The sequence below is a fragment of the Zalophus californianus genome, chromosome 5, assembly GCF_009762305.2.
Source record: "Zalophus californianus isolate mZalCal1 chromosome 5, mZalCal1.pri.v2, whole genome shotgun sequence".
NCBI classification, from domain to species: Eukaryota; Metazoa; Chordata; class Mammalia; order Carnivora; family Otariidae; genus Zalophus; species Zalophus californianus.
In genome coordinates, this window is record NC_045599.1 from 31,578,469 (window position 1) to 31,605,891 (window position 27,423).

Sequence of the window (27,423 nt, forward strand, 5' to 3'; positions counted from 1 at the left end):
TTTGGAGTGGACTAAATTCTTCCTGTGCCAGCCGTTCTGAAAAGCGAAAGCAGGTTGAGTGCGGGGTGAAGGTGGAGGATGGTTCATTTTCAGATCTTCATTACATTGCTGCTTCCAATTACCCTTTGCTTCCTGAATTGGTGCCTTTTTGAGAGAGGAAAGTGCCAGTCATTGTGGTTTGTGGGCTTGGGGGGGTGAAGGGAAAAGGTCACTTGAGTTAGAAGGTGGGAGAAAATATGGGTTTTCCATAGTTTATGATGTGTGCATGGAATGGGAAAGGTGAGGTCTTGACCTTCCTGGGGCAGTCAGGAATGAGGGGGGTGGCGGATGGCATGAGCAAGGTTTTGGGCCATCGGTGATGGGGTTCCTCAAAGCAGAAGGCCTGGCTGCCCACATAGGAAACATTGTGGCCCTGGATCCACCTCAGAGTTGGTGGGGAAAGACCCAAATGGGATTTTTTTTTTTAATCAAGCAGTAATTAAAGTGGCTTGAGCATTGAGGACAGACTACATTCCCATTAGAAAAGGCCTTTTGAAGAGGAAGTTGTAAAGAATAGCAAGAGAGGTCATCAGAGGCTGCTTCTCCAGACCCTGTTGGAAAACATCTTCCAAAGTGTTTGAGCCTGGAAATACAATTATCAGGGTGGAAATAGACCATTGTGTGGTTCAAGGATACTGAGTTTGAATAGGACCATAACTGAAATACAGAGTCGGAGCGTGTCCTTTCAGCCTGGGTGGGCACGGGTCGAGGCTGTGATCACCAGAAGACTTACACCTCCACTTAAAGAATGCAGAAGCTTTGAAATGGGACAGGAAAGGAAAGCAATGGGGAGGAAAGGGGGTTGCAGAGGTTGGAGCTTTGTTGCTTTGGTGAAAATCAGGAGGCGGGCTAGCCTACATTCTGGATATAAATGTCTTCAGAATTAGGGCATACACTGCTGCCAGTGTTTGCTGATGGGGGTGGAACTGGAGCCCCTGGACCCATCTCCAGCCTAGACGTCAGGCCTCCAACCCTTCTGTTTAAAGAGGGTCTGCCCCTGGGGTATTCCCCTTGAGAGCATGGGCTCATTCTCCTGCAAAGCTGAGCGAATGACAACCTTAAAAAAAAGCGTATCGGGGGGAATGGGTTCTCCTTCAACTGGGGTGATTGGTGATGGCCAAGAAGGGGTAAGGTGGACAGGTGCCGCTATACTTGACTTCAGGAGCTGTTGGGTGGGTGTCTTTACAGGGCCTGGAATGGGGGAGGACAGTTTGCTGGCCAGCAGTTGGGAGAAGTGGCCTGATTAAAGCAGACTTTATGGGTTGCATCTTAGCATGACTTAGTGGTTTTGTGACCTTGGCAAATTATTGAACTGCCCTAAGGGCCCCATTTCCTTATCTTCAAAATGAGGATAATTATAACCTCTGCCTTATGGAATGGTAGTGAGGATTCAGGGAAATAATGCGGGTAAAGCACTTAACCTCAGGGCCTGGCAGTACGTACTCAGTAAGTCCTAGCTAGTATTCCTCAGCCTGGTGTGGACAAGGCGGGAGGAGGGCTAGGATGTCAGGATGGAACCTGAAGGCCTCTGAGGACCTCAAACCAGGGCTTGGAATCCAAGAAAGAGGAACAAGCGATTAGAGGAGGGCAGAGCGCTGAGGGTCAAAGGCGCATGCCCGGTGATAGCAGGTGCAGGGGGGCGCGCCGTCGCCGCCGCCGCCGCCGCCGCCGCCGCCGGGGCCTCCCCTTTAAGAGCCGCCGCCGCCGCCCACGGCCCGCCGCTGCGGCAGGAACCTCCCCTTTAACCGCGGCTGCTCGGCGCTCCGCGGCCCCCGCGGCGGCTGCTGCTGCGGCTGCTGCTGCGGCTGCTGCTGCTTCTGCAGCTCCTGCTGCCGCCGCGGGCGCTCGACCTCCGGCACCTGCATCCTCGGCCGCGGGCCGGGTCCTCCCCGCCCCGCGCCCCGCCCGGCCCCGCCATGGTGTCCTGGATCATCTCTCGCCTGGTGGTGTGAGTGCGGCGGTGGCGGGGCGCGGCCGGCTGGGAGGGGGATGGGGAATAGATGGGGGGTGAGGGGTGCTGAAGCCCTGGATGGACCGCTCCGGGGCCTCGTACAACAGAGTCAACTAAAGGCACATCGTCCCTATTTGGGGTCCCCGGAGACAAGACATGGGGTGTAGGACCCAGGACCGGAGGGGGGAATATTAGAAGAGCCATAGCACGGCCGGCTTCTCACACCTTTTATTTTTGATTTTCCTGTTCCTTCGCCTTCCTTCGCCCTCCTTCACCCTAGGGCTGGGCAGCATGGCCTGATTTATGAGGGGAGATGGCATGTCCCCTCCCCCACCCAGCAGATCCCCGGTGGAGGGGCAACTCAGACCTGGGCCCTCATCTCCCTTCGAGGATAGGGCTAATGGAAGAGTGGAGAGCGAGGCAGGGCCTCGTCATTCCATAGCTTAGGGCCATAGCTAGCAGCCTTGGCTGCCTTCCTCTTCCACTCTCAGGACACCGGAGTTGAGGGCACATTCTCTGGAGGCCCCCTCCCCCGGGGTGGACATCTGGGTACTGGGAAGCAGAGATGCTTGGAAGACAAAGTGTGGGAGGTAACAGGGAGAGGACGTGTGTGTTCAGCCTGGATTTGTGAAAAGCCACAGAGGGGACACCGTTAGGTGGCCTTCATTCCAGGCTGCCAGCCGCATTGTGGAGCTATGCCCCCCCACCCCGGCCCCAGGAGGGAAGCCTGCTCCCACACCCCACACTTTGTCCTTGAGGATTCCACCCTCCCACCCCATCTCCACAGGTCAGTTGGGAAGTATCCTGCCTCTGTGAGGCAGGTCCCTGTGAGCACAGGCAATACCCACACACTGTCAAGGAGCTGGGCCCGGCAGCGGCTCTGCATGGGCCTCAGCCAACCCCTGCCCCGGCTGGGACCCTGCCCCTCAGCCATCACTGTGGGGGGGCTGACACACCAGGATTCCCTCCCTCTTGCCTTCTTCCCTTCAGTGCTGTTACGTGCTTGTGTTCTGGCTCCCTCTAGACCCACGAGGGTCTCCCTTCTTCCTCCCCCATCCCATCCAGGGAATCCTGGGGCCTCATACCTCCCGGTGGCCTTCAGGGTGGCTGTTCTCTCTTACCTGGATGAGTTCCCTGGGGGCATCATTCCTCTTATTCACTCACCTGTGTCCTGTATGTGGTCTCTAATGGGATCACTACCAGGTTGGACTCCAGCCAGGGCCTCAAGCCCAGCGCCCTCCCCCCGCCACTGAGCTTGGTCCCAAGGCTGCTTACATGAGATAATAAACCTTTTTGCCCTTCTAGGGCCTCCTGCCCCTGTGCCCTCTGGTCCCCAGGTCCCCAGGGCCACAGCGGTGCCTCTGACTGCCACATAGAGTGCCCTGTTAGACGGTGTCACATTCCCTTACAGGCCTGGCCCTACCCAGCCCGGCTCTGAGACAGGGAAGTAGAGGTTAGGGGCAGATGGGTATGAATGAGCACTGTATCCATAGAAGGAAGACCACCTGTGGCGGTGACCAGACCCCTCCCGCTCCCCATGATATGTTTATGCATAACCAACGATCATGGCTAAAGAGACCACATTGGACCCTCTGGCCTCTGGGTCTTTCTTCACCTAAGGGCCTGGAGAAAACCGGAACGATAAAGGGGAAAAGGCATCACCCTTACCATCTGGGGGCCTCCGTGCTTGTGTATTCCGAGGCTGAACTACTTTGACCATAACCACTGATCTGAGTTCATCAGTCCAGCTGATGTGGCACTCTGGAGTTCTGTCCTTCCCTTACCTACCCAGGGACTGACTGATGCAGAGCTGGGAGGGAGAGGCCACTGCTCTTGGCCGAGGGGACCAGTAACCCTGCCTGCCTCCCTAGGCTCATCTTTGGCACCTTGTACCCAGCCTATTCTTCCTACAAGGCCGTGAAGACAAAAAACGTGAAGGAATATGTGAGTTTGTGACACTTCATCTCCCACCCAACCCACATGGCAGAGATAGGGGAGGACCGTGGGTCACGTTACAGACAGGAGTGACTTTGTACCGATGCCTCAGCACTAATGAGACCCTGCTTCCAGAAGGTTCCTTTGTGTTCCTTTCCCCCAGCCCCGGTGGGATCCACAGACAAAGTTGAGATCCTGAGTGTCCCTTCCTCACCATAGCTGGCAAGTGGACACAGGCTCCTGGGTGTTCCCCTGAGGCCCCAGCTAACACTTGCCCTCTGTGCCTTCAGGTGAAATGGATGATGTACTGGATCGTCTTTGCTTTCTTCACTACAGCTGAGACACTCACGGATATCGTGCTTTCCTGGTGAGGTCCAGCATCCTTACCCTGCACCCCAGGGCCCAGGGTTTAGACTCTCTACCCCACCAGCCAAACCAAAGATTGAGAGCTGGTGTGGAGTCTCCCCACAGTTCCATGGGGTCCTGAATGTCCACCCTTCTCCACACAGGCCTGACTTGATCAGTAGAACGAGAGACATAGCCCCCACCTTTCTTTCTGGTGGCAGCCAAAGCACCACCATAGAATTCAGGCAGCCTGCTTCTGCCAGACTTGCTGTGTGACCTTGGGCAGGTTACAGCTTTGTAGGTCTCAGTTTCCCTGTTGGTAAAATAGGATTCAATCTTACAAACTTTCGAGGCTGGTATTTCGAAGCACTACTAGACAATGTTACGAGCACTTGGAGGACAGAGAATGTCTTAATTGCTATATGTATATTTACAGCAGGAGCTCAAAAAATGTTTATCGGGTGAGCACACGCCTCTTGGAAGAGAGGAGTAACACAACATAGAACATCGTAGGACGAAGAGAGGACAGTTTTATGGAGAAGTAGAGGACAAAAGATGATTGCCTTTGTAGATTGTAAGGGCCAGTGGCCTTTGAGAAAAACAGTTGTAGTAGAAGTTGAGTGGGGTCAGATTAGGAAAGAATAATGGGTTAGAAATTGAGGACAGCGAGCATAGATGCTTCTCGACACAAACAAAGGAAAAAGCTTTGTGAGGAAGTAGGAGATGTGAAGGAGTCTGTGGCCTGAGGAGAAGGAGCGGGGGAATGGAGAGCAATGCTTAAAAGCAAGAGGCATGTCATGACAGCAAGGGATGGGAGTCTTCCTCATGGGGGGAGGGCGCGAAGAGAAGGGGGTGAGGACCCAGGAGTGGACCCAGGACAGAGGAGTAGGAATCTTCTGTCAGAGTAAGAGGCCTGGAACTCCAAGAATGAAGTGTGCGGAGAGCCACTGCCGAGGGGGACTCCTGCTGGGGGCACTTCTCACCCGTCGCACTTGCAGTCTCAAGGCTCCCACCGAGCCTCCCATTCGCCTGCAGATGAGAAATGCCCGGTCGCCCGAGCCCCGTGGGGACCCCAGTGCACTAAGGGGTGGGGGCCAGCTCGGGTCTTGCAGGGGGTCAGCTCACCCCCTGACTCCCTATCCCAGGCTCTGCCACTCGCCTCTGTCCCACCAACAGGTTCCCCTTCTACTTTGAGCTCAAGATCGCCTTTGTGATATGGCTTCTGTCCCCTTACACCAAGGGCTCCAGCGTGCTCTACCGCAAGTTCGTGCACCCGACACTGTCCAACAAGGAGAAGGTTTGCCCCCACTCTCGGCTGACTTCCTTCCCTGCCCCAGGCCGAGGCAGCCCAGCGCCTGCAGCCGTGTGCATTCCTGGCTCTCCCTGTGGGTGCCCAGAACCTGAAGAGATCTGGCAGGGCCCTGGCCTCCTGGAGCAGGCCGTGCCTTTGCCCAGGTGTGAACAAGGGCAGGGCAGGGCCTGGCCAGTGGGGCCTACCCCTCACCTCCTGCTCCTTCCCCTCCAACCCCTCAGGAGATCGACGAGTACATCACACAGGCCCGAGACAAGAGCTATGAGACCATGATGAGGGTGGGCAAGAGGGGCCTGAACCTGGCCGCCAATGCCGCGGTCACAGCTGCTGCCAAGGTGAGATGGGGGGCAGACCCGGGCTCCCAGGACCCCACCTTGCTCGTTTCATGCCCCTGGCCAAGCCCCTTTGCGTCTACCCTGTCCTTGGGGCTGTGATGGTTTGGGGCTTGTGCAACTCAGGGGTGCAGGCCTGGCTCTACCAGCCCCCGGCTATGTGATTCCCTCTCCGGGCCAGTGTCCTCATCTGTGGAAACGGCAGGTGCGGCCCCAGCCTGTCAGTGCTGCTGTGGGATGGGGTGAGGACAATGTGGGGAAAGCTGCGCGTGCTCCCTGGTGACCTCTATCTCCACCCCGCCCCTTCCTCCGGTTCTCCCGGTGCGTGGTGGTGACCCTAGGGCCAGGGGGTGCTCTCAGAGAAGCTGCGGAGCTTCAGCATGCAGGACCTGACCCTGATCCGGGACGAGGATGCACTGCCCCTGCAGGGGCCTGACAGCCGGCTCCGCCCCAGCCCCGGCAGCCTCCTGGACACCATTGAGGACTTAGGTACAGGCAGGGCCCTGGGCTGGGCACAGGGAGGTCAGGGGATGCGTACCATGAGGACATGGAGGCCAGGTGGGAGAACCACCAGACCTCTGTTCTCCTTTGCTCCCCCAAAGCAGGAGATGATCCTGCCCTGAGTTTAAGGTCTAGCATGAACCAGGCAGATCCCCGGACAGAAACCTCTGAAGACGATATGGGAGACAAGGCCCCTAAGCGGGTCAAACCGGTCAAAAAAGTGCCCAAAACTGAGGTAAGAGCCCAGGCCAGAGCTTGGGGACAGGGGGAGGGGATGTGAGCCTCGGCTGAGCCCTCTGACTTCCTCCCTCCTTCCTACAGCCACTGGCTTCCAAGACACTGAAGACCCGGCCCAAGAAGAAGACCTCTGGCGGGGGTGACTTGGCTTGAGGTCCTGACCCCGCCCCCTCCAGGCTGCAGAGCCCCTGGTCCACACTGTGCCAGTAGCCCAAGTGTCTCAGGCCCCAGGACCCCTCCAATGGCTGCCTGCCCAGTGACCACTCCTCTGGAAGGTCTTGGAAAAGAGGAAGGAGGCCCTGCTGTGGGGGTGGAGGGTAGAGGCTGGAGGAGTTGCTGAGGACTGAGCCACCCAAGGAGGTGGGGGCTCCTTAGAGCCCAATTTGCTATTCTCCCTGCTCCAGTCCTGCCCCCACCCACCCAGTGCCTTGCTGAAGACCATGGCCATCCTCACATGCCCCCACTGCTCTGTCTGGGGTGCGGTGTGGGGGCAGTCACAGTCCAGAATGACCAGAGATGGGCCCGAAGGCACCTGGGAGAGAGTGGGGAAGGCTTCACAGAACCTGGCCAAGGGCTCCAGGCCACACCTGTGAATGGAGGGCAGGGCCTTAATGTGCGTTTAAAGGACCAGGATGGCCAGGCCAGAGCTGCAGCTGGGGGCATTGGGTAGGGCTGTGTGCTACATGTCCCGCTAAAAAGAAGTGGGGCTCTAGGGGTGTGTGTGTGTGTGCGCGCGCGCGCGTGTGCGTGTGTATTTCTGGGTCTAGGGTGGGGGGGATTTGGGGTAAAGGACTTTCCTGGCAGCAGCGACCACCCCCCCCACCGCAAGCCCCGGCTGGCCCTTCCCTGCTTTCAGCCCTCCTTCCTACCCTCAGACCCTCAGAGGACGCCAGCCGGCCCTGAGAGGATGGGATTCTGAGGACCTCTTACCTCCTCCTCTGCCCTTGATACCCTTCAGCCTCCTCCCATTCCTGCGCTGCCCCTGTGCTGGGCTCCTCCACCCCCCAGGGCCCACTGCAGAGGCCCCTGCTGAGCCAGCTCCTTTCCTCCTCACCTGGGGGCTCATCTTCCTTTCCCCCAGAGCCTTCTTCCTGTGCCAAGCAAACTGGGCCCCATGTGAGCAGGCTCTTATGAGCCCAGGCTTTGCCCCACACTCTACCCCAGCTTCTGCCATGGCTTCAGTCAGGGCCAGGAGGAGTGTGTGAAGAAGAAAAGAAATTTAGGAGCCCAAGGGCTCCCAATTCTGTGGAAAGAGGGTGCCCGTTGGACCTTTGGCACCGGATGAGCCAATAAACCAAATTCTGGCGCCTCATGTGTTTCAGCCTCTGTGCTTTGTTCTTGGCCCCCCTGGCCACATGTGAGAAGGACCTCAAGTGAAAAGCAGGGCCCAGCTGTGGGAGGGAGAGGGGAAGAGGTTGGACTGCACGCCCCAGGAGTTCTGATCTCCAAGATTCGAGATGGGCTTCAGCTGGTTCAGTCTGGGAAAATGGTTTGGAGGTTCAAGATACAGCGGGGGGGGGGGGGGAGGGGCGCCCGGGGGGCTCCATCGGTGAAGCGGCGGTGAAGCAGCCAACTCTTGATTTCGGCTCAGGCCCTAATCTCAGGACCCTGGGAGCAAGCCATGCTCAGCGGAGAGTCGGCTTCAGGATTCTCTCTCTGTCTCCTCTGCCGCTCCTACTCCCTTTGCTTGCACGCGTGCTCTCCCTCTCTCAAATAAATAAATAAATCTTAAAAAAAAAAAAAAGATACAGCCAGGAGAGGAGAGACCAGGACTTAAGGGCTAGGGGCCCCAACCTCAAGGGGGTCTTGTCCCTCAGAACCCTGCCCAGAGACCTCTTCCCCCAGTGGACCTTCTGATACCTGATAGAAAGTGCCCGTGTAAGCTCTAACGACAAAGACCCCCACGAGGTTCCCAGGGAAGAGAAGGTAGGATTTGGAGGCGGCTGGGCGGGGCAGGGAGATTGGATGGCCACAGTGTCTAGAAAGGCCAAAGAATGTTGGAGGGGAGCTGTGAGCCAGAGACTCTGAAAGGAGGAGACGGGTAGGCTGAGGGAAGAGGTGGTGATGGGGAACCAGCCTCATGGTGCATGTCTGACCCTGGGGACAGAAGGGCCAAAGGCTGGGGCCACAGAGGCAGTCCCTGTGGCGCCGGGAGGGAGGGCTTGAGCCCCGGGGCTGTTGGGCTGCGTTGGAGGAGAGAGGGAGGGAGGTTGCTGCGGATGGGGTCTGAGTCCTTGGGAGGTAGAGTCAAGGCCACTGGGGGCCAAGGGGCACAAGCAGCTAGGAATGAGACCTGCAAGGCAGTGCGCAGGGGAAGGGAAAGGATGGCAGAGGGGCGGAGGCCGAATGGGAAGAGAAAAACAAAGGCAAAGGTGGGGGGGGTGAGGTGAGGCAAGGAGGAGGAAGGATGAAGGGAGAGGAGAAACAGCACAGCCTTGTGGAAGAGAAATGGAGGAGGCGGAGCATGGGCTGGGGCACCGGGTGTGTGCGGGCCGGCCCCAGGTCTGCAGAAAGTCTGCAGACTTCCCTGTCCCTTCCCTGGCATCACAGAGGTATGTCCTCCTACCACACTTGCGCCCAACTGGCCAAGAACTTGAGCTGTGGTCGCGGTGGAGGCGAAGCGAGAAACGTCCTTTTCATCTTCCCTGAAATCCCCCGGGCGACAGACCTCGGAAGGTCATTCCTTTCACCACTGGCCTCTGAGCAAACTGGTCCCTTTCTCTCTCCGAAAGGGGAGGATGTGTCAGGGTAGAATTCAGGGGAGAGACTCCCTCGTTCGAGAAAGATCTCCAGAGAGCAAGATGTTGCAGTCTCATGCTAGCAGCTACCATATGGTCAGGAAACCAGGTTAGGCCCTCTCTAACCTAAATCCCATTTGCTGCATAACACACCTGCTCGCGTGCATGCACACGCATGCAGATACACCCCCCCGCAGGGACCGGTGGCTAAGGAGGTCACTGCCAGTTTCCCCATGCCAGGCTCTCCATGCACATCTGGGTTTCTCTGTGTCAACAGGAACATGCTCAGATTTCCAAGCTCCCTGGTCCGTTGCCATGGAAACATTGAGTCAGTCTCCTAGAACTCGGCTCAGGGCCTGGCCCCTGTGGTGCAGGGGAGGAGAGGAGAGGTGGAGGGTGACAACGAGATGGAGGGCAAGCCTCCTGGGAGGGGCTGGTGGGACACATTTGGGGCTAGGTGACATCTTGCTCTATCTCATTCCTTGGGACCACCTGCCGTCTCCCATCTGCCTCAGTAGACCTCTAGACCAGGGCAGTGGGGAAGAGATGTCCAAACAGAGGCTAGAGCTAACGTGGAGGATGCTTGATCACTGCCTGGGTCCCCAGTGGGCATCAAGGGATATTAGCTTTTGAGTGGGAGCTGAGGTCTAGCCCTGTGCCCCATGCTCAAGCCATCTTGGGGACACTTGAGGTCCCTGGATAGAATGTCCTCAGGGCTGGAGCTACTGCAGCTGGCTCCCCCTCCCTTTCTTGTGTGTGTCCCACACCCTGAGAACCTGCTTAAAATGGGATTTCCAGGCTGTGACGTCAGAGGGAAGCCAGCAGCTCCAGCCTGTACCAGCTCTTCCTTGATCAGCAGAGCTGAGGCCAGTCTTGCTCAGCCTGGAGGAAAAAGGGCTAGCACGGGAGGGAGGGTTTCTGAGGGCTCTGGATCATGGTCCCCATATCAGTGGCTTCCATGAGAATAGGGAGAGACAGTAGTAGGGAGAGGCAGGCTAGAGCCACAGCTGGCTTCCTCACTGCCTTAAATTTCAGCCAGTTCGTGGTCATTTCCCTCCCAGATTTCTCTAGTTTTTTCCTCTCTGCGCTGAGTCAGGGCTTCTTGGTGGAGGAGGGCACCTCAAGTATTAGAGCCATTTGGATTCTGCCTGAGAACTTGTACCCTATCTAGGCTGGAGGCCCGGAAGGGTCGGAAGGATGCCTGCAAGGAGCGAAAAGTCCACTAGGTGGCGCAGGCGACCCTCTGTGGGATTCCCATCCCTGCAGGGGAGAATCTTCATGCAGTCAGTCCGCCTAAGGTGCCTCATGCCCCCACTCCCTGGAGTTGGAGGTTCATGAAAAAAACATCCTTGCAGGGATGCCTGGGTGGCTCAGTCGGTTAAGCATCTGCCTTCGGCTTAAGTCATGATCCCAGGGTCCTGGGATCAAGTCCCGCGTCCGGCTCCTTGCTCAGCGGGGAGCCTGCTTCTCCCTCTGCCTGCCGCCCCCCCTGCTTGTGCTTTCTCTCTCTCTCTCTCTCTGACAAATAAATCAAATAAATAAATAAAATCTTAAAATATATATATATTTAAAAAAATCCTTGCAGGTGCATGAAGCAGGTATGGATTCTCAAGCCATCACTTCCTAAATCCAGCCTGTGTGCCCACCCCCTGCACACTCCCCAGGGGATGGTCAGACCCAAAGGGGAGCTACTCCCCTTGGGTGAGGATCAGGCACCCTCCTGGGATCAAGGGAGTTGCCAAGCTGACTCTGGAAGGGCCCTACAGCCCCAGGAACCCAACATAGGTTTCCGAAATGACATCTAGAGGGGCTGCTGGAGCTAATTTCAAGGTCAGGTGAGGAGAGGGACCCAAGAGGTAGCAAGGGGTAGGGAACCTAGGAGGGGCGGGCTAGGCCCAGAGGGAGGGAAGCTCGCTTGGCCGCAGGAAGTCTCTGGATATGATTTCCCTGATGGCCACAGTGGCAGTCCCCGGCCTGCCCCAGGTTTTCCTGTTTCCTGCCCCTTCCCTTAATTTCATCTGGGGCACTATAGGATTAAAAAAGGAGAAAAAAGACCCTAATTTCCAAATGCTGCGATCCCAAGGTACTTTTGCAAGAGCCAAGGTGGGGGCTCCTTAGTGACCTACATTTCCCTGACCTCTTTCCCAAAATGACCCCACCAACCCTGCTTCCCTAATGAATTACCCTCTCCTTTTGTCCCAGCCAGGTGAGTGATCAATAAATAATGCTGTTTGCTTGAAATATTGATGGCAAGTTTTACACTAGCATCCCTTAGCTGTGCCTGTCATTGGGGAACTCGAGAGGTGACAGAGAAATGCATGGCCCCCAAGAGCTCTCTCCCGTCTCTGCCAACAGAGGGTCTGTCTTTGCCAAGATTTCAACCTGTTCCCATCTCAGCCAGAATCATGACTCATTCCCATCAAGTAGGAAGAGGGCAAGTCCCCCAGAGACTCAGCCAGCAACCTCCAACCTGGGAAGAATCTGGTAAGCTAAACCAAACAGAGACCCTTCTTGATACTTTTGCCTCAAGACAAAGAGATCCCATTTCCTCTGTTCCACGTCCATCTTGGACCTGAGTGGCGACTCAGAAGGAGACCTGCACGTTCCCTGTTTCCCAGGTTGACTGTTTAGAGCCATGAGCAGCAGGGACGCACATGCTCCCAGGCTTCTCTGGCCCAAGTCACTGCTATCTGGTTTTGTTCTCCCTGGAAGACAGGGAGGAGAGAAGAGGAGAAGGTGGAAACTCTTGAGCCCTCTTGAGCCCAACTCATGCGGTGGCAGCGCCCCCCTCGGCAGAAGCCAGGCACACTCGTCTCTGTGCATGGTGCCTTCTGCCCAGGCCCTCTTGCTCTGCTCCACTCGATCAGCTCCTGCATGCACGTCAAGCCTCGGCTTAGATGCCACGTCCCCACCCCACCGCATCCCATCCGGGTCCCTGTGGCACCCCGCTCTTCCTCCCGACACCTTTCCCCATTTGGTCATTGCTTAGCTCCCCACCAGACTGAAAGCCAGAGCACAGGTGACGCGTCTACCTGGTTCACCACTATTTCCCCAGCATCTAGCACACAATAAGCCCTTGGCATATTTCTGTGGAATGTTCGAAGGATGTCCCTGTAGCATTCTTCCACTCCTGAGAAAGCACCAGCCTTCAAGCCTCGGTGTCTCTCTGCGGAGCTGTTCACCTGCACCTGAGGATGGGTGTCTGCCCTGAACAGCGGCAGCCCTGAGGAGCCGCCCTTGCTCTGATCCCCTCACCTCGCATGCGCTCATGCTCACTTGCTTTCCTTTCTCATACACACACAGACGGGAGTCAGCATTCCAGCCACATTCAGTTCTCACTTTAATTCAAAAGCTAAATTGGGAAGAAGAACAGCTTCACACTCCCAATTTAGCCTGGGAGAGAAAAAGGGAGACAGCCTGGATTTGCCAGGGAAAGGAGAAAGCTGGGTGTGGGGTGGGGGTGGTGGTGGCAAACATAGCCAGAGCCCAAGGGAAGACAATGAAACCCTCACCACCCAGCTCCTAAAAATAAACCATCCATAGCTATGACCCCAGAATGACCCCTATTAAGCCTCTCTCCCATACAAGCGCAGCCATTCGGGGCATTACCCAGTCTAGGGCTGGGATTAGGGGAGGTGGAGGAGACTGTGGTTATTAAAACCGTGAAAAGAGGGAGATGCTGCTGCTTTGGTCACTGGTAGTACAGAATCGGGAAGTCCTTCTTAAATCTAACTTTAATCCCTCTTGCAATAGCTGATGGATGATGAATAAAAAGAGTCCTTGGGGCGCCTGGGTGGCTCAGTTGGTTAAGCGACTGCCTTCGGCTCAGGTCATGATCCTGGAGTCCCGGAATCGAGTCCCGCATGGGGCTCCCTGCTCAGCAGGGAGTCTGCTTCTCCCTCTGACCCTCTTCCCTCTCGTGCTCTCTATCTCTCATTCTCTCTCTCTCAAATAAATAAAATCTTAAAAAAAAAAAAAAGAGTCCTTGGACGCCTGGGTGGCTCAGTCAGTTAAGCGTCTGCCTTCGGCTCAAGTCATGATCCCAGGGTCCTAGGATCAAGTCCTGCGTCAGGCTCCTTGCTCAGTGGGAAGCCTGCTTCTCCTTCTGCCTGCCACTCCCCCTGCTTGTTCTCTCTCTCTCTCTCTCTCTCTCTGACAAATAAATAAAATAAAAATAAAAAAGAGGTCTTTAAAAAAAACAAAACAAAACAGAGTCCGCAGATACTTGCCCACTAATATTCATAGCAGCATCAGTCACAGTAGTCAAAAGGTGGAAACAGTCCAGGTGTCCATCAACAGATGAAAGGATGAACAGAATGTGGTGTATCCATACCATGGAATATTATTCAGCCTCAGGAAGGAATGAAATTCTGACACATGCTACAACATGGATGAACCTTGAAAACATTACGCTAAGTGATAAGGCAGTCAAAAAAGGACAAATATTATGATTCCACTTACATGAGGTGCCTAGAATAGACAAATTCATCGAGACAGAAACTATACTAGAGGTTACTAGGGGCGGGTGCGAGGGGGGCAGGATGGAGGATCCTTGTTTCATGGGTACCAAGAATCTGTTTGGGATGATGAAAAAGTTCTGCTGAACGGATGGTGGTGATGGTTGCACAACATTGTGTATATACTTAAATGCCACTGAATTGTATACTTAAAATGATTAAAATGGTAGGGTGCCTGGCTGCCTTGTCAGTACAGTATGTGCCTCTTGTTCTCCAGGTCCTCAGTTCAAGCCCCATGTTGGGCATAAAGCGTACTTAAAAAAAAAAAAAAAGAAAAGAAAGGTTAAAAAAATGGTTAAAATGGTAAATATTATGGTATGTATATTTCATCACAATTTTTTTTTTAAAAAAGACTGTGAGCCCAATATCAGCTTGAAGACTCGGTCATTCTGCCACGATGGCTCTCTCTGAGGCTCGACCAGAGGGAAATCGAGTCCTAGAAGTTCCAAAGATCCCTTCCTTTGCTACCAGGACCAGAAGTGCTGCTTCTGCCTGGTGTACAAGGAACACCCCTCTGGGACATTCCTAAGAATAAAGATTTATTTATTTATTTATTTATTTATTTATTTGAGAGAGAGAGAGATGGGGGGCGGGTAGATCAGAGGGAGAGAATGTTCAAGCTGACTCCCCGCTGAGTGAGCTCGACAGGGGGCTCGATCTCACTAGCCTGAGATCACGACCTGAGCTGAAACCACCCAGGTGACCCCGTTCCTAAGGATAGGAGCTCATTCTTCCTACCTCTTATCTCTTCTTATCAGTATGATAATCCAGAGGGAAGCTCTTCTTCCTGGTTCTGTATTCCAGCTTCCTCTTCTGTCACTCATTTTAACTTTGCCCTAAACATAATTCCCATATGGGTGGAGTAGATACGGGGCTGGTTAAATAAGGAAAACAGATTCAAGACCCTTCCATCCAGCCTTTCTGACTGCCCTATTGACACTGTACCAAGGGACAGGGATGCACCCTTGGGCTGAGCTGCCTGTCAGTAAATTTGGGTGTCTGGTGTTCTTGTTCTCTGCCTTTGACTGGGAGGCCCCTGAAGGGAGTGTGTGATATACACCCCATGCTGAGGCATCCAGACCTCCCTCTCTCTCCTGGACGACTGACTGCATGGTTCCCTGGCTGGTTTACATCAGCACCCCGCCACCAGCCTCCTGCAAAATGGCCAGTTGGCTCTCTGACTGCCCCGAAGAACTTCAGCGGGTGGGAGCTCTATGAGGGGCTCCCACAATCACTGTGCTTTCCCCACGATAGCACATTTCACACTGTTGTGATTGCCTGTTTATTTGTCTGTCTCCCCCACCAGACCATGAACTGCAAAAGAGGGGAGTCACCTTTTTACTTCTTTTTGTATCTTTAATGCCTAGAGGAGCAGATGTTTGATAAATGTTGAAATGACCTGTTCATATGTCTCTCTGCCCTATTCCACTTGACTCCAGAACCCTTGGAGGGTGAAAGCTTTGCCCAGTTCATTCTGGGCCCCCAGAGAACCTGTGGTTCTTGCCATGAGCTAGGTTTCAGCCGGAGGTTCTGAAGTCAGACTATCTGGATTGGACCCCTGGCTCCCCTACTGGCCCAGCTCTCTGACCTTAATCAAGTCATCCGCCCTTTCTGAGCCCCCTTCCTCATTCACGAAATGGGGGTGAGAATGGTACCTACCTCACAAGGCATTGCGAAGACAAATGCCTGTCCAATGTTTAGCACAGAACCTGTCACATTGTAAATGTGTCTTGGGGTTGGGGTGGGGGTAGAGAATGCATTTAGAGATTAAGGAAAATCAGAAGAAACAAGCACCCACCACTGACTGCTGCATCCTGGTGTTTTGGGGTGGGGGGGGTAAGGCCAGTGCCACAGTGGGGTAACCCCAGGGGCTGCCTGTCTCCTCCTTCCCTCCCCCTCCCACCAGGTCTGCGGAGTGCAAGCTCACCCACCATGAAGCTGAGCAGCCCCGGAGCTGGGCTGGGCGGTGGTGAGGGCCAGAAATAACGGGCCGTTGCTATTCCTGCTTTTCTAGGCTGGATGGGAACGCTGCCTCTCTCATCTAAAGGCTGCTCCAGACTTCCTGCACATCAGTGGGCTCTTATGTAATGCTCCCCTCCCTCTGCCTGCCCGACAAGCTTCCAGAGATTTCTGCAGCCAGCTTTGCTGAACACTCAGCTGGGGGTGGGGGAGCAAAGAAGCCACCACAGGCCAGATTGTCCTCTAAGCCTAGGGTCCTGACAGCCCCGGGCCTGGGACAGGGGCCACACAGCACAGCACAAAGGGGCTGATGTCCAAGGACAGCAGCTTCTTCTCGCATCTGCTCATTAACTCTGGGGCAGAAAGGAGCCGGAGAGCCCCACCTGAGGGTTTACCCACTCCCTCTGCCCTTTATAGATGCTCTGTGCCACCTACCCAAGTTATTATGCCTCAGGGTTGGTTCACCACTTCAGGCCCAACCTAACTGTGTCTGATGTGTGACCCCTTAGGCAGACTCCAAGGACAGCAACCCAGACCCCAACTCTCTTGGGCAGATCCCCCAACCTTGGCCAAATCCTCCATGGTCTCTTCCTGCAGCTCCTGGATCCCATCGGAGCATGCCAGGTTCCCTCTTCAGAGTCAGGGGGCCCCCTCTGCCTCAGGCCTCACTCTGCATGGGCCCGTCTCAGAATTGTGCTTCTCCACCTGTCCTAGGACTCAGGGTTCTCCTCTGGCACCCATTTCCCCCATCTGTAATTGGAGCACATGAGATGGCTTCACACCCCAACACTGTGGGGTGATTTTCTCTTTCATCTCCCCTGGTCCTTCTTCAGGCTTTCAAGCCTCCCCTTCTGTCAGTGCACCTTCTGCCTCCTTCTCCCACCCACCCCCACCAGACCTGGCCTCTTCAGGTTTCTCCTCACCCCTCATGACCCGTCACAGGGTGGGAGCAGAGCTGCCCCCAGACCTATTGAAGGCCAGGCCCTCCATATTTCCGGCAGAGGCCATCAGCTATCGGAAAGAGTGACAGGCACCCCATATAGAACTGAAGGGAGAGTCACTTCCTGAGCCCCAAGCTGGGCCACCGCCGTGGCAAACCACGATCTGAGCAGCACATGTGGGTGCTGACGTAGCCCGGGGCTGGGGAGGAGGAAGTGGCAATGGAAAAAGGGGCTTGTTTTCCTCTGAGAGGGAAAGCCTGCTCAGCCATGGGTTGAGTTTCTGAGACATGATGGTTCCCGCTGGCTTTCACCTGGAGCCTCAGCTGCCCTGGACAAGCTCCGTTCTGCTCTCCACTCTGCCCTCTATTCCTCTCCTATTTGCAAGGAAAGTCAGAGTGTAGACGGCAGCTGAGACGGGCACAACCTCTGAGAGCCCTCTCATCTTTCCCAGGGCTTCGGGCACCAGTCACCCAGGGGGCGAAGTGTGAGTCACAGACTCATCCCTAATGCTCCTTCAAGTCCTGTAGATACCCGGGGCAGGGTGCAGGAGTGGTTCTGAGTGGGTCAGGGTCAGGAGTCAGGAGTCAGGGTGCAGGAGTGGTTCTGAGTCTTCCTTACTCCCAACCTTTCTTAAAGTGTTTCCTTCAGGCTCCAGGCTGGTTGTCCCATCAGGGTTGTTGGTCACAAATTAGGTACTCAAACCCCCAACTGAGATTTGGTTCCACGGGGGGGGGGGGGGTCTTTTCCTTCTGTCTCCTCCCCTTTCAGTGCCCCCAGTCACAGCAAACAGGAATGTGCCTTTGGCCAAAAGAAAAACCAGAGGAGAATGGGCATAACCGACTTGCCTCCAGCACTATCGCTGAGAAGGCAGGCCTCGAGCATAATCCTATCCAGGGAGGAGGCTCTCAGGCCCTTCTTCTTGCTGGTTTTCCAGTCACAGAGAGGGCTACGGTCTGGGTGGTGTGTAGGGGCTTTGAGCCAGCTCCTCTCACTGTTCCTGTGGAAGCTGTCTTCCAGGGCCATACAACCATGAAGGCAGAGCAGGGCTGAGAAGGCTGCCTCCTCCTCTGTAGGAGCTGTAGAAGGCAGAACTAGGGAGATGAGGGTGGAGGGAAGCAGTTTATCCAATCTCACAGCCCACACCTTAGCCGGAGGGCCTAGACTGATCACGGCCTTTTCCCTCCTGAGGCCTTTGCCCAGCTGTCCCCTTTGCCTAGAAGGCCCTCCCCGCCACACTCCTCTATGCGGAGTTGGCTTCCTGTCATCCTTCATGTCTCTGCATAAATGTCACCTCCTCTGAGATGCCTTCCTTCACCTTTCCAATATGTTATACTTACCATAATCAGAAATCATCCTTTTAATTTATGTAGCTGTTTACTTGGACACAAGTCTCCCACCGAGTAGCAATTTGGTCTATCCTCACTGAATGGCAATTTACAGGAGGGCAAAACTACATCTGCCTTCTTCATTGCAAAATCCCCAAGACTTAGCACTGCCTCTGATACAAGAAGTGGCAAATAAGCCCTTTTTTAAAAAAATGAATGTTTTACTCAACCTTACCTCCTACTATCTCCTAATTGGAACCCTCTCTGCTCCTGCCCATTTTTTCCAGAAAGAGCACACAAGGATTGTCCTGGCCCCCCTACTCTCAGCCCTGACCTGCAACTGCCTCGCTTCCTCACCACAGAGTTTGGTCCTTCGCATGTTTTCTCTCCTCCAAACTCTCTTCGTCATCCCTGCTCCACTCCCTGGAATCTCTCCCTCTTTTTATCTTCTGTGTTCTTCAGCGTAACTGACATTTGGTGGCTAACGGGGCTGCTTCCTATTCTTAATTCTCTTGCAACGTGGGATCCAGTCTTTCTTCTGCCCAACTGTAAGCCTCTTAGAGTCAGGGGCCTCTACCGTAGACCTTCCCAGGCCTTGCCCATAGAGTCTTCAGAAAAATTCTTTGTTGTTGTGGATAATGGGTGTATTGATGAGAAACTGCTGGGTTGTGAGTAACAGAAACTGAAATGAGCCTATTTTATTAAATCAAAAAGCAATGCCTTGGCCTTCATAACTAAAAAGCCCAGGTTGTATCGAGGACTCAGTCTCTGCATGTGGATACCTTCCGTTTCCCTCTGCACTGGCTTCATTTTCAGGTAGGCTTTCCAGTCCTCATGGCAAGACAGCCTCCAGGCTTACATTCCATTGGCTTAGTACCACCAGAGAGAGAACTTTTTCAAGAGTTGCAGAAAAAATCCCAGAAGTGCTTCACACTGGCCTGGTTTGAGTCATGTGCCCATCCTGACTCAATCGTTGTGGCTAGGGACATGGAATGCTCGAGACTGGAGCATCCTAGATGGATGGCTAGGTGTGTGTGACATACCCAACTCCTAGATCTGGGATGGGGTTATCTTCCTCCAACCACATGGACTGGATTGGTTCCCCAAAGGAAATTACTAACTAGGATCTATTATGAAAAGAAAGGGGAATTGCTATTGCATATGCAAACCAAAGATACAGACAATAAGGATTTCCAGTGTCCACTTTCAGCAAGGACCTGAAGATACCTTAGGTCATTTTGCACATTAGAATCGTAGTGGAATTGGTTTGCTCTGGCTGGGGTTGGGAGATGTGCTCTTGGGGTCTGGACACCTCCCCAGGGACAGAAGGAGAATCCTGGGATGAGGAACCCACTCAGTTCTGGCACTCACAAGCTCAGAAAAATTGTGACTCAGTTGGTCTAGGGTTAAAATATTTTTCTTTTTTTTTTTCCAGAATTCCACAGGTGACTCTGTTATACCAGCAAGGTTGAAAAATTCTGCTCTGGGAAATGATGTTCTACTGCAGCAAGAAAGATTCAGATTAGCTCTTCTGGACAATGTCCCCTGTGTTTCTCCCTCTCTGAACAATTTTTCAGAAAAGGGTGACTGGAGTTTGCTTGGAGGCTGAAGATGGGTGGGTGAATTGTGGGTGACCCTGAGGGTCAAAAGCCCCTGAAAATAACAATAGTCACTGTTTATTGAATGGCAATTGCAAGGCAGGCAGTGTGCTTTGGGACTTCAGAGACTCAGTCCCTGTAACTTTCAGTGTTGTCACAACAATCCCTCCACGTGGGTTATCATTAACATTAGCTCTATTTTACAGTTGAAGGAAGAGAGATAGGAAAAGCCTGGCTAAGATAGCCCCCCAGGGAGTGGCAAAATGGGCATTCCGACACAAGACCATCTGACCCTGACTGGCAGGAGGCCTCAGAGAGGTGCATCACTCATGCCCCTAATGAAAAACACGGGTAGGCAGTGGGAGTGGCCCCCCACCCCGCCCTAGGCTTTTGGGTTGGGGAGCTCAGACTTAGAGTACAAGAGACAAGGGTTCATTGCCGGATTCCTTAAATAGATTTTTATAAGAAAATGTGTGTGTCTGTGCTTGTGTGTGTGTGTGTGTGTGTGTGTGTGTGTGTGTGTAAGGGATACAGACGGATGAAGCCCCAGAGTTATGCCCCCTCCCCCAATTTAAACCCCCCGACTCCGACCTGTTTGGGTTCAGCGACCCCAGCCCCGCCCCCTTCTGTCCCGGGGTCCTCAGCACCTTCCTTTCACACACCTACTTTCTGCTTTCTTTTTCTTAAATTCAGAAAAACAGCACCTCCCCTCGATTCAGAGCTAGAGCAGGAACCTTCCCCTCTTGGAATCCCTGTTTTCTTTGGGGTGCGCACTTGAATGCGGGGAGTGATGATGGGACCGAGAGGGCTTTCCCGTCAAGTCCGGCTCCCGGGAGACCTGCAGAAATCGTTCCCGCCTACTCCCCCCGCCCCCTCTCCGCCGCCCTTAGCCCGGCTCGGAGAGGGGAGTGTTATACCGCCCGGAGTCTGGGCGCCTCGGCGGTGACGGCTCCCCAGGGACTGCAGGGAGAGCCCAGGCTGCGGCGCCTGCTCAGTTCGTGCTCACTGCGTCTAAGGCTCCCCCGGCCTGGCTCCGCGCCCAGCACAGGAGCAGGGAGGGGGGGCAGGAAGGCGGCGGAAGAGCCCACTCGGCCCGGGGCCCGGGGAACCGAGCTGGAGAGGGGACCTCCAGGGGGCAGCACCGGGCCGCTAAGCAGGTCCTCTCTGTGCCAGCCTAGGGGTCCCCAGACAGCCCATAGGAAAGCCCCCTTTTCAGATTGTCGCACTGCCCGCCCCACCTCCATTTGTTCTGGATAAAGGTCGGAAAGTCTCCCACCACAAGGACCGCCAGCTTCTGGTTGAGAAGCAGGTGGCCCACCACAACGCAAAGGGACGTCGGGGATCATCTGGCGAGTAGTTCCTAGCCTCAGTTTCCCCGATGACACCTGGAAAGGCACCGTGCCATTGGTCAAGGCCCGGGGGGTCAAACGCTCCGCCTCTCCTGGGCGGCCTCTGCCCCGGCCAGCCCAGTCACTCCTCCCCTTAGCTCCCGCCCCGCTCCCACGGTCCCAGAGGTGGGCGGGAGGGCCCTGGATGACGGTGGCAGAACCCCGGCCCGACTCTCCCTCGCCCCCGCCCCGGGCCCGGGCTTCCCCAGTCCAGTCCCCGCTGGGGAGCCGCCTGAGCCGCGGTGCACCTAGCTCTACGAGCCCCGAGACCTCCACCTGGGCGTCCCCAGCTCTTGCGCACGTTCGGGCTCCCGGCTTGGAACCAGGGAGGAGGGAGGGAGCCAGGGAGCAGCAAGCAACGACCCGGAAACGCCATATAAGGAGCAGGAAGGATCCCCCGCCGGAACAACCCTTATTTGGGCAGCGCCTTATTTGGAACGGCCCGATATGGCCCGGCCGCTTCCGGCTCCGGGAGGAGGGAAGAAGGCGGAGGGAAGAGGCGGGGGCAACGCTGGGAACTCCGGAGCAGCCTGGGTCCAGGAGTCCTCAGCTGAGGCCTGGGTCCTAAGTTTTCTCGAGGCCTGGGCGCCCAGGGTGCAGGAGTCGGCGCGGGGGCTGAGGTGAGGGACGGCGGTGCCCACCGCTCTCGGATAGGGGGCTTCACGTCACTCCGGGTCCTCCTGGCCGGTCTTGCCATATTAGGGCTTCCTGCTTCCCATATATGGCCATGTACGTCACGACGGAGGCGGGCCCGTGGCGTTCCAGACCCTTCAAATAGAGGCGGATCCGGGGAGCCGCGAGAGATCCCAGCGCGCAGAACTTGGGGAGCCGCCGCCGCCGCCGCCAGCTACCGTCGCCGCCAGCTGCCGCCGCCGCAGGACCGGCCCCTGCCCCAGCCTCGGTAGCAGCGCCGCGTCCACGCCGGCCGGCGGCGAGGGCGAACCTGGAGGCCCCACCAGCTCTCGCCACAGTGTCCCCCGCGTCCCGCATGTGACCCGGCCAGGCCCCCGAGAGTGTGTCCCCCGCAGCCACGGCTCCGGGCTGCGCCCACCCGTCCCAGCACCAGCTCTCCAGCCCGCCCGTCCGGGATGGCCGCAACCAAGGCCGAGATGCAGCTGATGTCCCCGCTGCAGATCTCCGACCCGTTCGGCTCCTTTCCTCACTCGCCCACCATGGACAACTATCCTAAGCTGGAGGAGATGATGCTGCTGAGCAACGGGGCTCCCCAGTTCCTCGGTGCCGCCGGGGCCTCGGAGGGCAGCGGCGGTAACAGCAGCAGCAGCAGCGGGGGCGGTGGAGGTGGAGGGGGCGGCAGCAGCGGTAGCAGCAGCGGCGCCTTCAACCCTCAGGGGGAGGCGGGCGAGCAGCCCTACGAGCACCTGACCGCAGGTAAGCGGTGGCCTACGCCGAGGATTAGCCCCTTCGCCACCATCCTGGCGACCAGTCCTTCCCCACCGCCTTGCAGCGCCCCCTTCACCGCAGCAGCAGTGTTCCTGGACCTCAGGGATGCAAGTGGGGTTTCCCTTCCCTTCCTCAGGGTCATGTGTTAGAGGGATACCTGGGGACATCCACCCTCACCCTCACCCTCCTCGTCCCTAGCGGTGCACAGAGGAGCTAGCTTCTGTTTTGGATGGAGAGCTCGGGCTGCGTGGGAGGGTGGAGGGGGGGGGCTTGTTTTGAAGAGTAGGGCTGCGCCCCCCTTTCTCCAGACAGGCTTGCGTTGCCAACAGCCTGTCCCCAAGGAAGGGCCGTGATCCGTGCCCAGGGATGTCCTGGCAGCAGGGGGCAGGGGGCGCGCACTAGACGCGGCGGAAGGGGTGCTGGCGGGAATTCCTCCGTGGCGCAGCCGCCGCTGCGGAGCGCTGTGAGCTGCAGTGGAGGGGGATTCTCCGTGTTTGCGTCAGCTGTTGTTGAAATGGGCTCTGCCGCTGGAGCCGGTCCAGGAACATTGCAATCTGCTGCTATCAATTATTAACCAGCTCAGGAGTCAATGGTAGCCAGCCCGACCTCTTGCCTGGCAGCTCGGGTGCTTCTCGTTCTCCAGGGATTGCTCTCCAGTAACCAGGCCTCCCCCTTCTCTCTCTCTCCTGCCAGAGTCTTTTCCTGATATCGCTCTGAATAACGAGAAGGTTCTGGTGGAGACAAGTTACCCCAGCCAAACCACCCGGCTGCCCCCCATCACCTACACTGGCCGCTTCTCTCTGGAGCCTGCACCCAACAGTGGCAACACCTTGTGGCCTGAGCCCCTCTTCAGCCTGGTCAGCGGCCTCGTGAGCATGACCAACCCACCGGCCACCTCATCTTCAGCACCATCGCCGGCAGCCTCCTCCTCCTCCTCCGCCTCTCAGAGCCCACCCCTGAGCTGCGGGGTACAGTCCAACGACAGCAGCCCCATTTACTCAGCGGCACCGACGTTCCCCACACCTAACGCTGACATCTTCCCCGAGCCACAAAGCCAGGCCTTTCCAGGCTCCGCGGGCGCCGCCCTCCAGTACCCGCCTCCCGCCTACCCTGCTGCTAAGGGTGGCTTCCAGGTCCCCATGATCCCTGACTATCTGTTTCCGCAACAGCAGGGGGACCTGGGCCTGGGCACCCCAGACCAGAAGCCCTTCCAAGGCCTGGAGAGCCGAACCCAGCAGCCTTCCCTCACTCCATTGTCCACCATCAAGGCCTTTGCCACTCAGTCGGGCTCCCAGGACTTGAAGGCCCTCAACACCACCTACCAGTCCCAGCTCATCAAACCCAGTCGCATGCGCAAGTACCCCAACCGGCCCAGCAAGACGCCCCCTCATGAACGCCCCTACGCGTGCCCGGTGGAGTCCTGTGACCGCCGCTTCTCCCGCTCAGATGAGCTCACCCGCCACATTCGCATCCATACCGGCCAGAAGCCCTTCCAGTGTCGCATCTGCATGCGCAACTTCAGCCGCAGTGACCATCTCACCACCCACATCCGCACCCACACAGGCGAGAAGCCCTTCGCCTGCGACATCTGTGGGAGAAAGTTTGCCAGGAGCGATGAGCGCAAGAGGCATACCAAGATCCACTTAAGGCAGAAGGACAAAAAAGCAGACAAAGGTGTTGTGGCCTCTTCTGCCGCCACCTCCCTCTCTTCCTACCCATCCCAGGTGGCTACCTCCTACACGTCCCCAGTTACTACCTCTTACCCATCCCCAGCCACCACCTCGTATCCATCACCTGTGCCCACCTCCTACTCCTCTCCCGGGTCCTCAACCTACCCATCCCCTGTGCACAGTGGCTTCCCCTCACCCTCGGTGGCCACCACATACTCCTCCGTTCCCCCTGCTTTCCCGGCCCAAGTCAGCAGCTTCCCTTCTTCGGCTGTCACCAACTCCTTCAGCGCCTCCACAGGGCTTTCGGACATGACAACAACCTTTTCTCCCAGGACAATTGAAATTTGCTAAAGGGAAAGGGGAGACAAGGGAAAAGGGAGAAAAAGAAACACAAGAGACTTAAGGGACCGGAGGAGGAGATGGCCACAGGAGGGGTTCCTCTTAGGTGAGACGGAGGTTCTCAGAGCCAAATCCTCCCCCTCCACTCCGCCCCAGCGTCGGCGTGGAAGGTCTGTTGGCCTGCAATCCTTTCTGCCCACTTGCCCTTCCTCCCCAGTTCCTACTCCCTTTGACTTCAGCTGCCTGAAACAGCCATGTCCAAGTTCTTCACCTCTATCCAAAGAACTTGATTTGCATGGATTTTGGATATATCATTTCAGTATCATCTCCATCGTATGCCTGACCCCCTGCTCCCTTCAATGCTAGAAAATCAAGTTGGCAAAAATGGGGTTTGGGCCCCTCAGAGCCCAGCCCTGTACCCTTGTACAGTGTCTGTGCCATGGATTTTGTTTTTCTTGGGGTACTCTTGATGTGAAGATAATTTGCATATTCTATTGTATTATTTGGAGTTAGGTCCTCACTTTGGGGGAAAAAAAAAAAAAGAAAAGCCAAGCGAACCAACGGTGATCCTTTATTTTGTGATGATGCTGTGACGATTAAGTTTGAAGCTTTTTTTGAAACAGCAGTCCTTGGTATTAATCAGAGCATGTGTCAGAGTGATGTTCCGTTAACCTTTTTGTAAATATTGCCCGACTGTACTCTCACATGTGACAAAATATGGTTTGGTTTTTCTTCTTTTTTTTTTGAAAGTGTTCTTTTTTCGTCCTTTTGGTTTAAAAAGTTTCACGTCTTGGTGCCTTTTGTGTGATGCGCCTTGCTGACAGCTTGACACGTGCAATTATGAGGGATGTGCTCACCTCTAGCCTTAAGGGGGGCAGGGAGTGATGATTTGGGGGAGGCTTTGGGAGCAAAATAAGAAAGAGGGCTGAGCTAAGCCTCGGTTCTCCAGAATGTAAGAAAACAAAATCTAAAACAAAATCTGAACTCTCAAAAGTCTATTTTTTTAACTGAAAATGTAAATTTATAAATATATTCAGGAGTTGGAATGTTGTAGTTACCTACTGAGTAGGCGGCGATTTTTGTATGTTATGAACATGCAGTTCATTATTTTGTGGTTTTATTTTACTTCGTATTTGTGTTTGCTTAAACAAAGTGACTGTTTGGCTTATAAACACATTGAATGCGCTTTATTGCCCATGGGATATGTGGTGTATATCCTTCAGAAAAATTAAAAGGAAAATAAAATAGCTGCGGTTGGGTGCGTGTTTCCTGGGCTGGAGGTGGGGGCCCTTTTTTTGCCATCTCTTTTTTTCTTTTTTTTTTTTTTTAAGATTTATTTATTGAGAGAGGGAGAGAGCGAGCATGGGAGGGGCAGGGAAAGAGGGTCTTCAGCAGACTCCTCGCAGAGCCCCACAGGAGGCTCCACGTGGGGTTGGAGGCAGGGTTTGAGTCGGGGCTCCATCTCACCATGGGAGATCAGGACCTAAGCTGAAACTGAGAGTCAGATGCTTAACCAACTGTGCCACCCAGGCCCCCCCACTTTTGCCATCTTTATTGAGGGCTTTGAGGGGCTTTTACAGAGACAGAGAAATTCCTTCTTTTTTTTTTTTTTTTAAGATTTTATTTTTAAGTAATCTCTGCACCCAACATGGGGCTCAAACTCACAACCAGGAGATCCAAGAGTCACATGCTCTACTGATTGAGCCATCCAGGCACCCCCAAGACAGGGAAATTCCACTCAGAGTCGTGCCTGCTGTGTGTCCCTGGAGTGAATTCTTTGAGAACTGTGTGTGGGTCTCTTTTTGATACTGGGCCTCAATCTGGTGGACTGCAGCCTTATCTTGGTTAATTAAAGCTAAAGAAGGCCACAGGTAGAAGCGGAACATGAGTGCCCGGAGGCAGTGCTATTCTCTTGGCCCCAAATGTTTGGCTGGCCCTGCCCCGCATTCTCTACCCAGGGTTGGGGAAAGCTATGTTCTTGGGAATCCCTGCTATATACACTTGGGGGAGATAAAGGGTGGCCACAGGGCTTTGGAAAGTAGTAACAAGGCTGGAGCTGACTCAGCTTCTCCTGCCCATCCTCCATGTCCCCAGAAACCTGAGGGCATCGAAGAAGCCTAGAAGAGGTGAGGGCCAGTTCTCAAGCCAAGAATCCTTCCAGGAAGAAATCTCATTACTTGCCAGCTGGAGCTGGGATCCTTGGCAGCTTCCAGGAATACAGGGCAGAGTGGGCAGGAGGCTGGCCTGGTATTTAAGTTTCCCTTCCAGACCAAGTCTGTCCCATTGTGTAGGAGGCCTGAGGTGCTAGGTTCCCTGACCCCAGCTCCCTGATGGTGCATACTCATGGCTGGAGCAATTCTTAGGGGCCTATTAGCATCTGTCTACTCTGTGAGAGGCCTTGAGCTGGTCACAACAATGCAGATTGTCGGTTTAAGAGACAGAGATGTAAGCCAAAAATTGTAACATGGTGTTATGTTATATAATGTGGACAAGCGTGGGACTCTATGAGAGCACAGGGAAGGATACTCAACCCACCCAGGAGCTTAGGAAAAGTGAAAAAACTGAGTTGGGAAGGGTAAGTAGGAGTCAGCTCAATTGACTTGCTTTGTATGTGAGCCAGGGAGGGTGTTGGTGACTCTTTGCCTGGGAGAGTGAATGGATAGACTATTGAATGCAAGCACTACCGTCAGCCCTGACTTGAGCCTTTTATGAATTGGTCAGACACTACCACCCATTGGGTATTTGGGTACAATAGATTTGATGTCCTGGAATTCCCAAGCCTTGGCTTCCCTCTCAACTTCTGATCCTCCCAGTCAAGGACAGGGAAGTATCTTCTATACCCAGTATAGCTATCAGGCCTTGGGTGGGGTTGAGGTCTAACCTGCTCCACTCCTT

General features: G+C 55.1%; 3 protein-coding genes across 7 annotated transcripts; 2 read left to right on the forward strand and 1 right to left on the reverse strand.

The window, feature by feature from the left end:
* Positions 1-1,784: 1,784 nt before the first annotated feature.
* Positions 1,785-7,955, forward strand: REEP2 (receptor accessory protein 2). 5 transcript variants are annotated; one of them, XM_027605636.2, is made up of 8 exons: positions 1,785-1,987; positions 3,783-3,934; positions 4,216-4,292; positions 5,447-5,567; positions 5,804-5,917; positions 6,256-6,403; positions 6,517-6,650; positions 6,737-7,955. In XM_027605636.2, the coding sequence occupies exons 3-8, from the start codon at positions 4,225-4,227 to the stop codon at positions 6,803-6,805; spliced, it is 654 nt and encodes a 217-aa protein (XP_027461437.1). In that variant the 5' UTR covers positions 1,785-1,987; positions 3,783-3,934; positions 4,216-4,224; the 3' UTR covers positions 6,806-7,955. The 5 variants fall into 5 exon arrangements, with proteins under 5 accessions (XP_027461437.1, XP_027461432.1, XP_027461433.1 ...); XM_027605631.2 differs by having other exon boundaries at positions 3,862-3,934; XM_027605632.2 differs by having other exon boundaries at positions 3,862-3,934; positions 6,520-6,650.
* A 13,687-nt stretch (positions 7,956-21,642) lies between these two features.
* LOC113929575 lies at positions 21,643-22,197 on the reverse strand. The gene has a single exon (XM_027606559.2). The coding sequence runs from the start codon at positions 22,106-22,108 to the stop codon at positions 21,779-21,781; it is 330 nt and encodes a 109-aa protein (XP_027462360.1). The 5' UTR covers positions 22,109-22,197; the 3' UTR covers positions 21,643-21,778.
* On the forward strand, positions 21,930-25,775 carry EGR1 (early growth response 1). Its single transcript, XM_027606558.1, has 2 exons — positions 21,930-22,507; positions 23,213-25,775. Exons 1-2 carry the CDS (start codon positions 22,207-22,209, stop codon positions 24,538-24,540), a joined length of 1,629 nt encoding a protein of 542 aa, XP_027462359.1. The 5' UTR covers positions 21,930-22,206; the 3' UTR covers positions 24,541-25,775.
* The last annotated feature ends 1,648 nt before the right edge of the window (positions 25,776-27,423 follow it).

Coding starts and splice junctions, on each gene's coding strand:
- REEP2 (XM_027605631.2), top strand. CDS start 1,956: ATGGTGTCCTGGATCATCTCTCGCCTGGTGGT. Junction 1,988..3,861: donor ATCATCTCTCGCCTGGTGGT/GTGAGTGCGGCG, acceptor CTGCCTCCCTAG/GCTCATCTTTGGCACCTTGT. Junction 6,404..6,516: donor GGACACCATTGAGGACTTAG/GTACAGGCAGGG, acceptor GCTCCCCCAAAG/CAGGAGATGATCCTGCCCTG.
- EGR1 (XM_027606558.1), top strand. CDS start 22,207: ATGGCCGCAACCAAGGCCGAGATGCAGCTGATGTCCCCGCTGCAGATC. Junction 22,508..23,212: donor CTACGAGCACCTGACCGCAG/GTAAGCGGTGGC, acceptor CTCTCCTGCCAG/AGTCTTTTCCTGATATCGCT.
- LOC113929575 (XM_027606559.2), bottom strand. CDS start 22,108: ATGCGGGACGCGGGGGACACTGTGGCGAGAGCTGGTGGGGCCTCCAGG.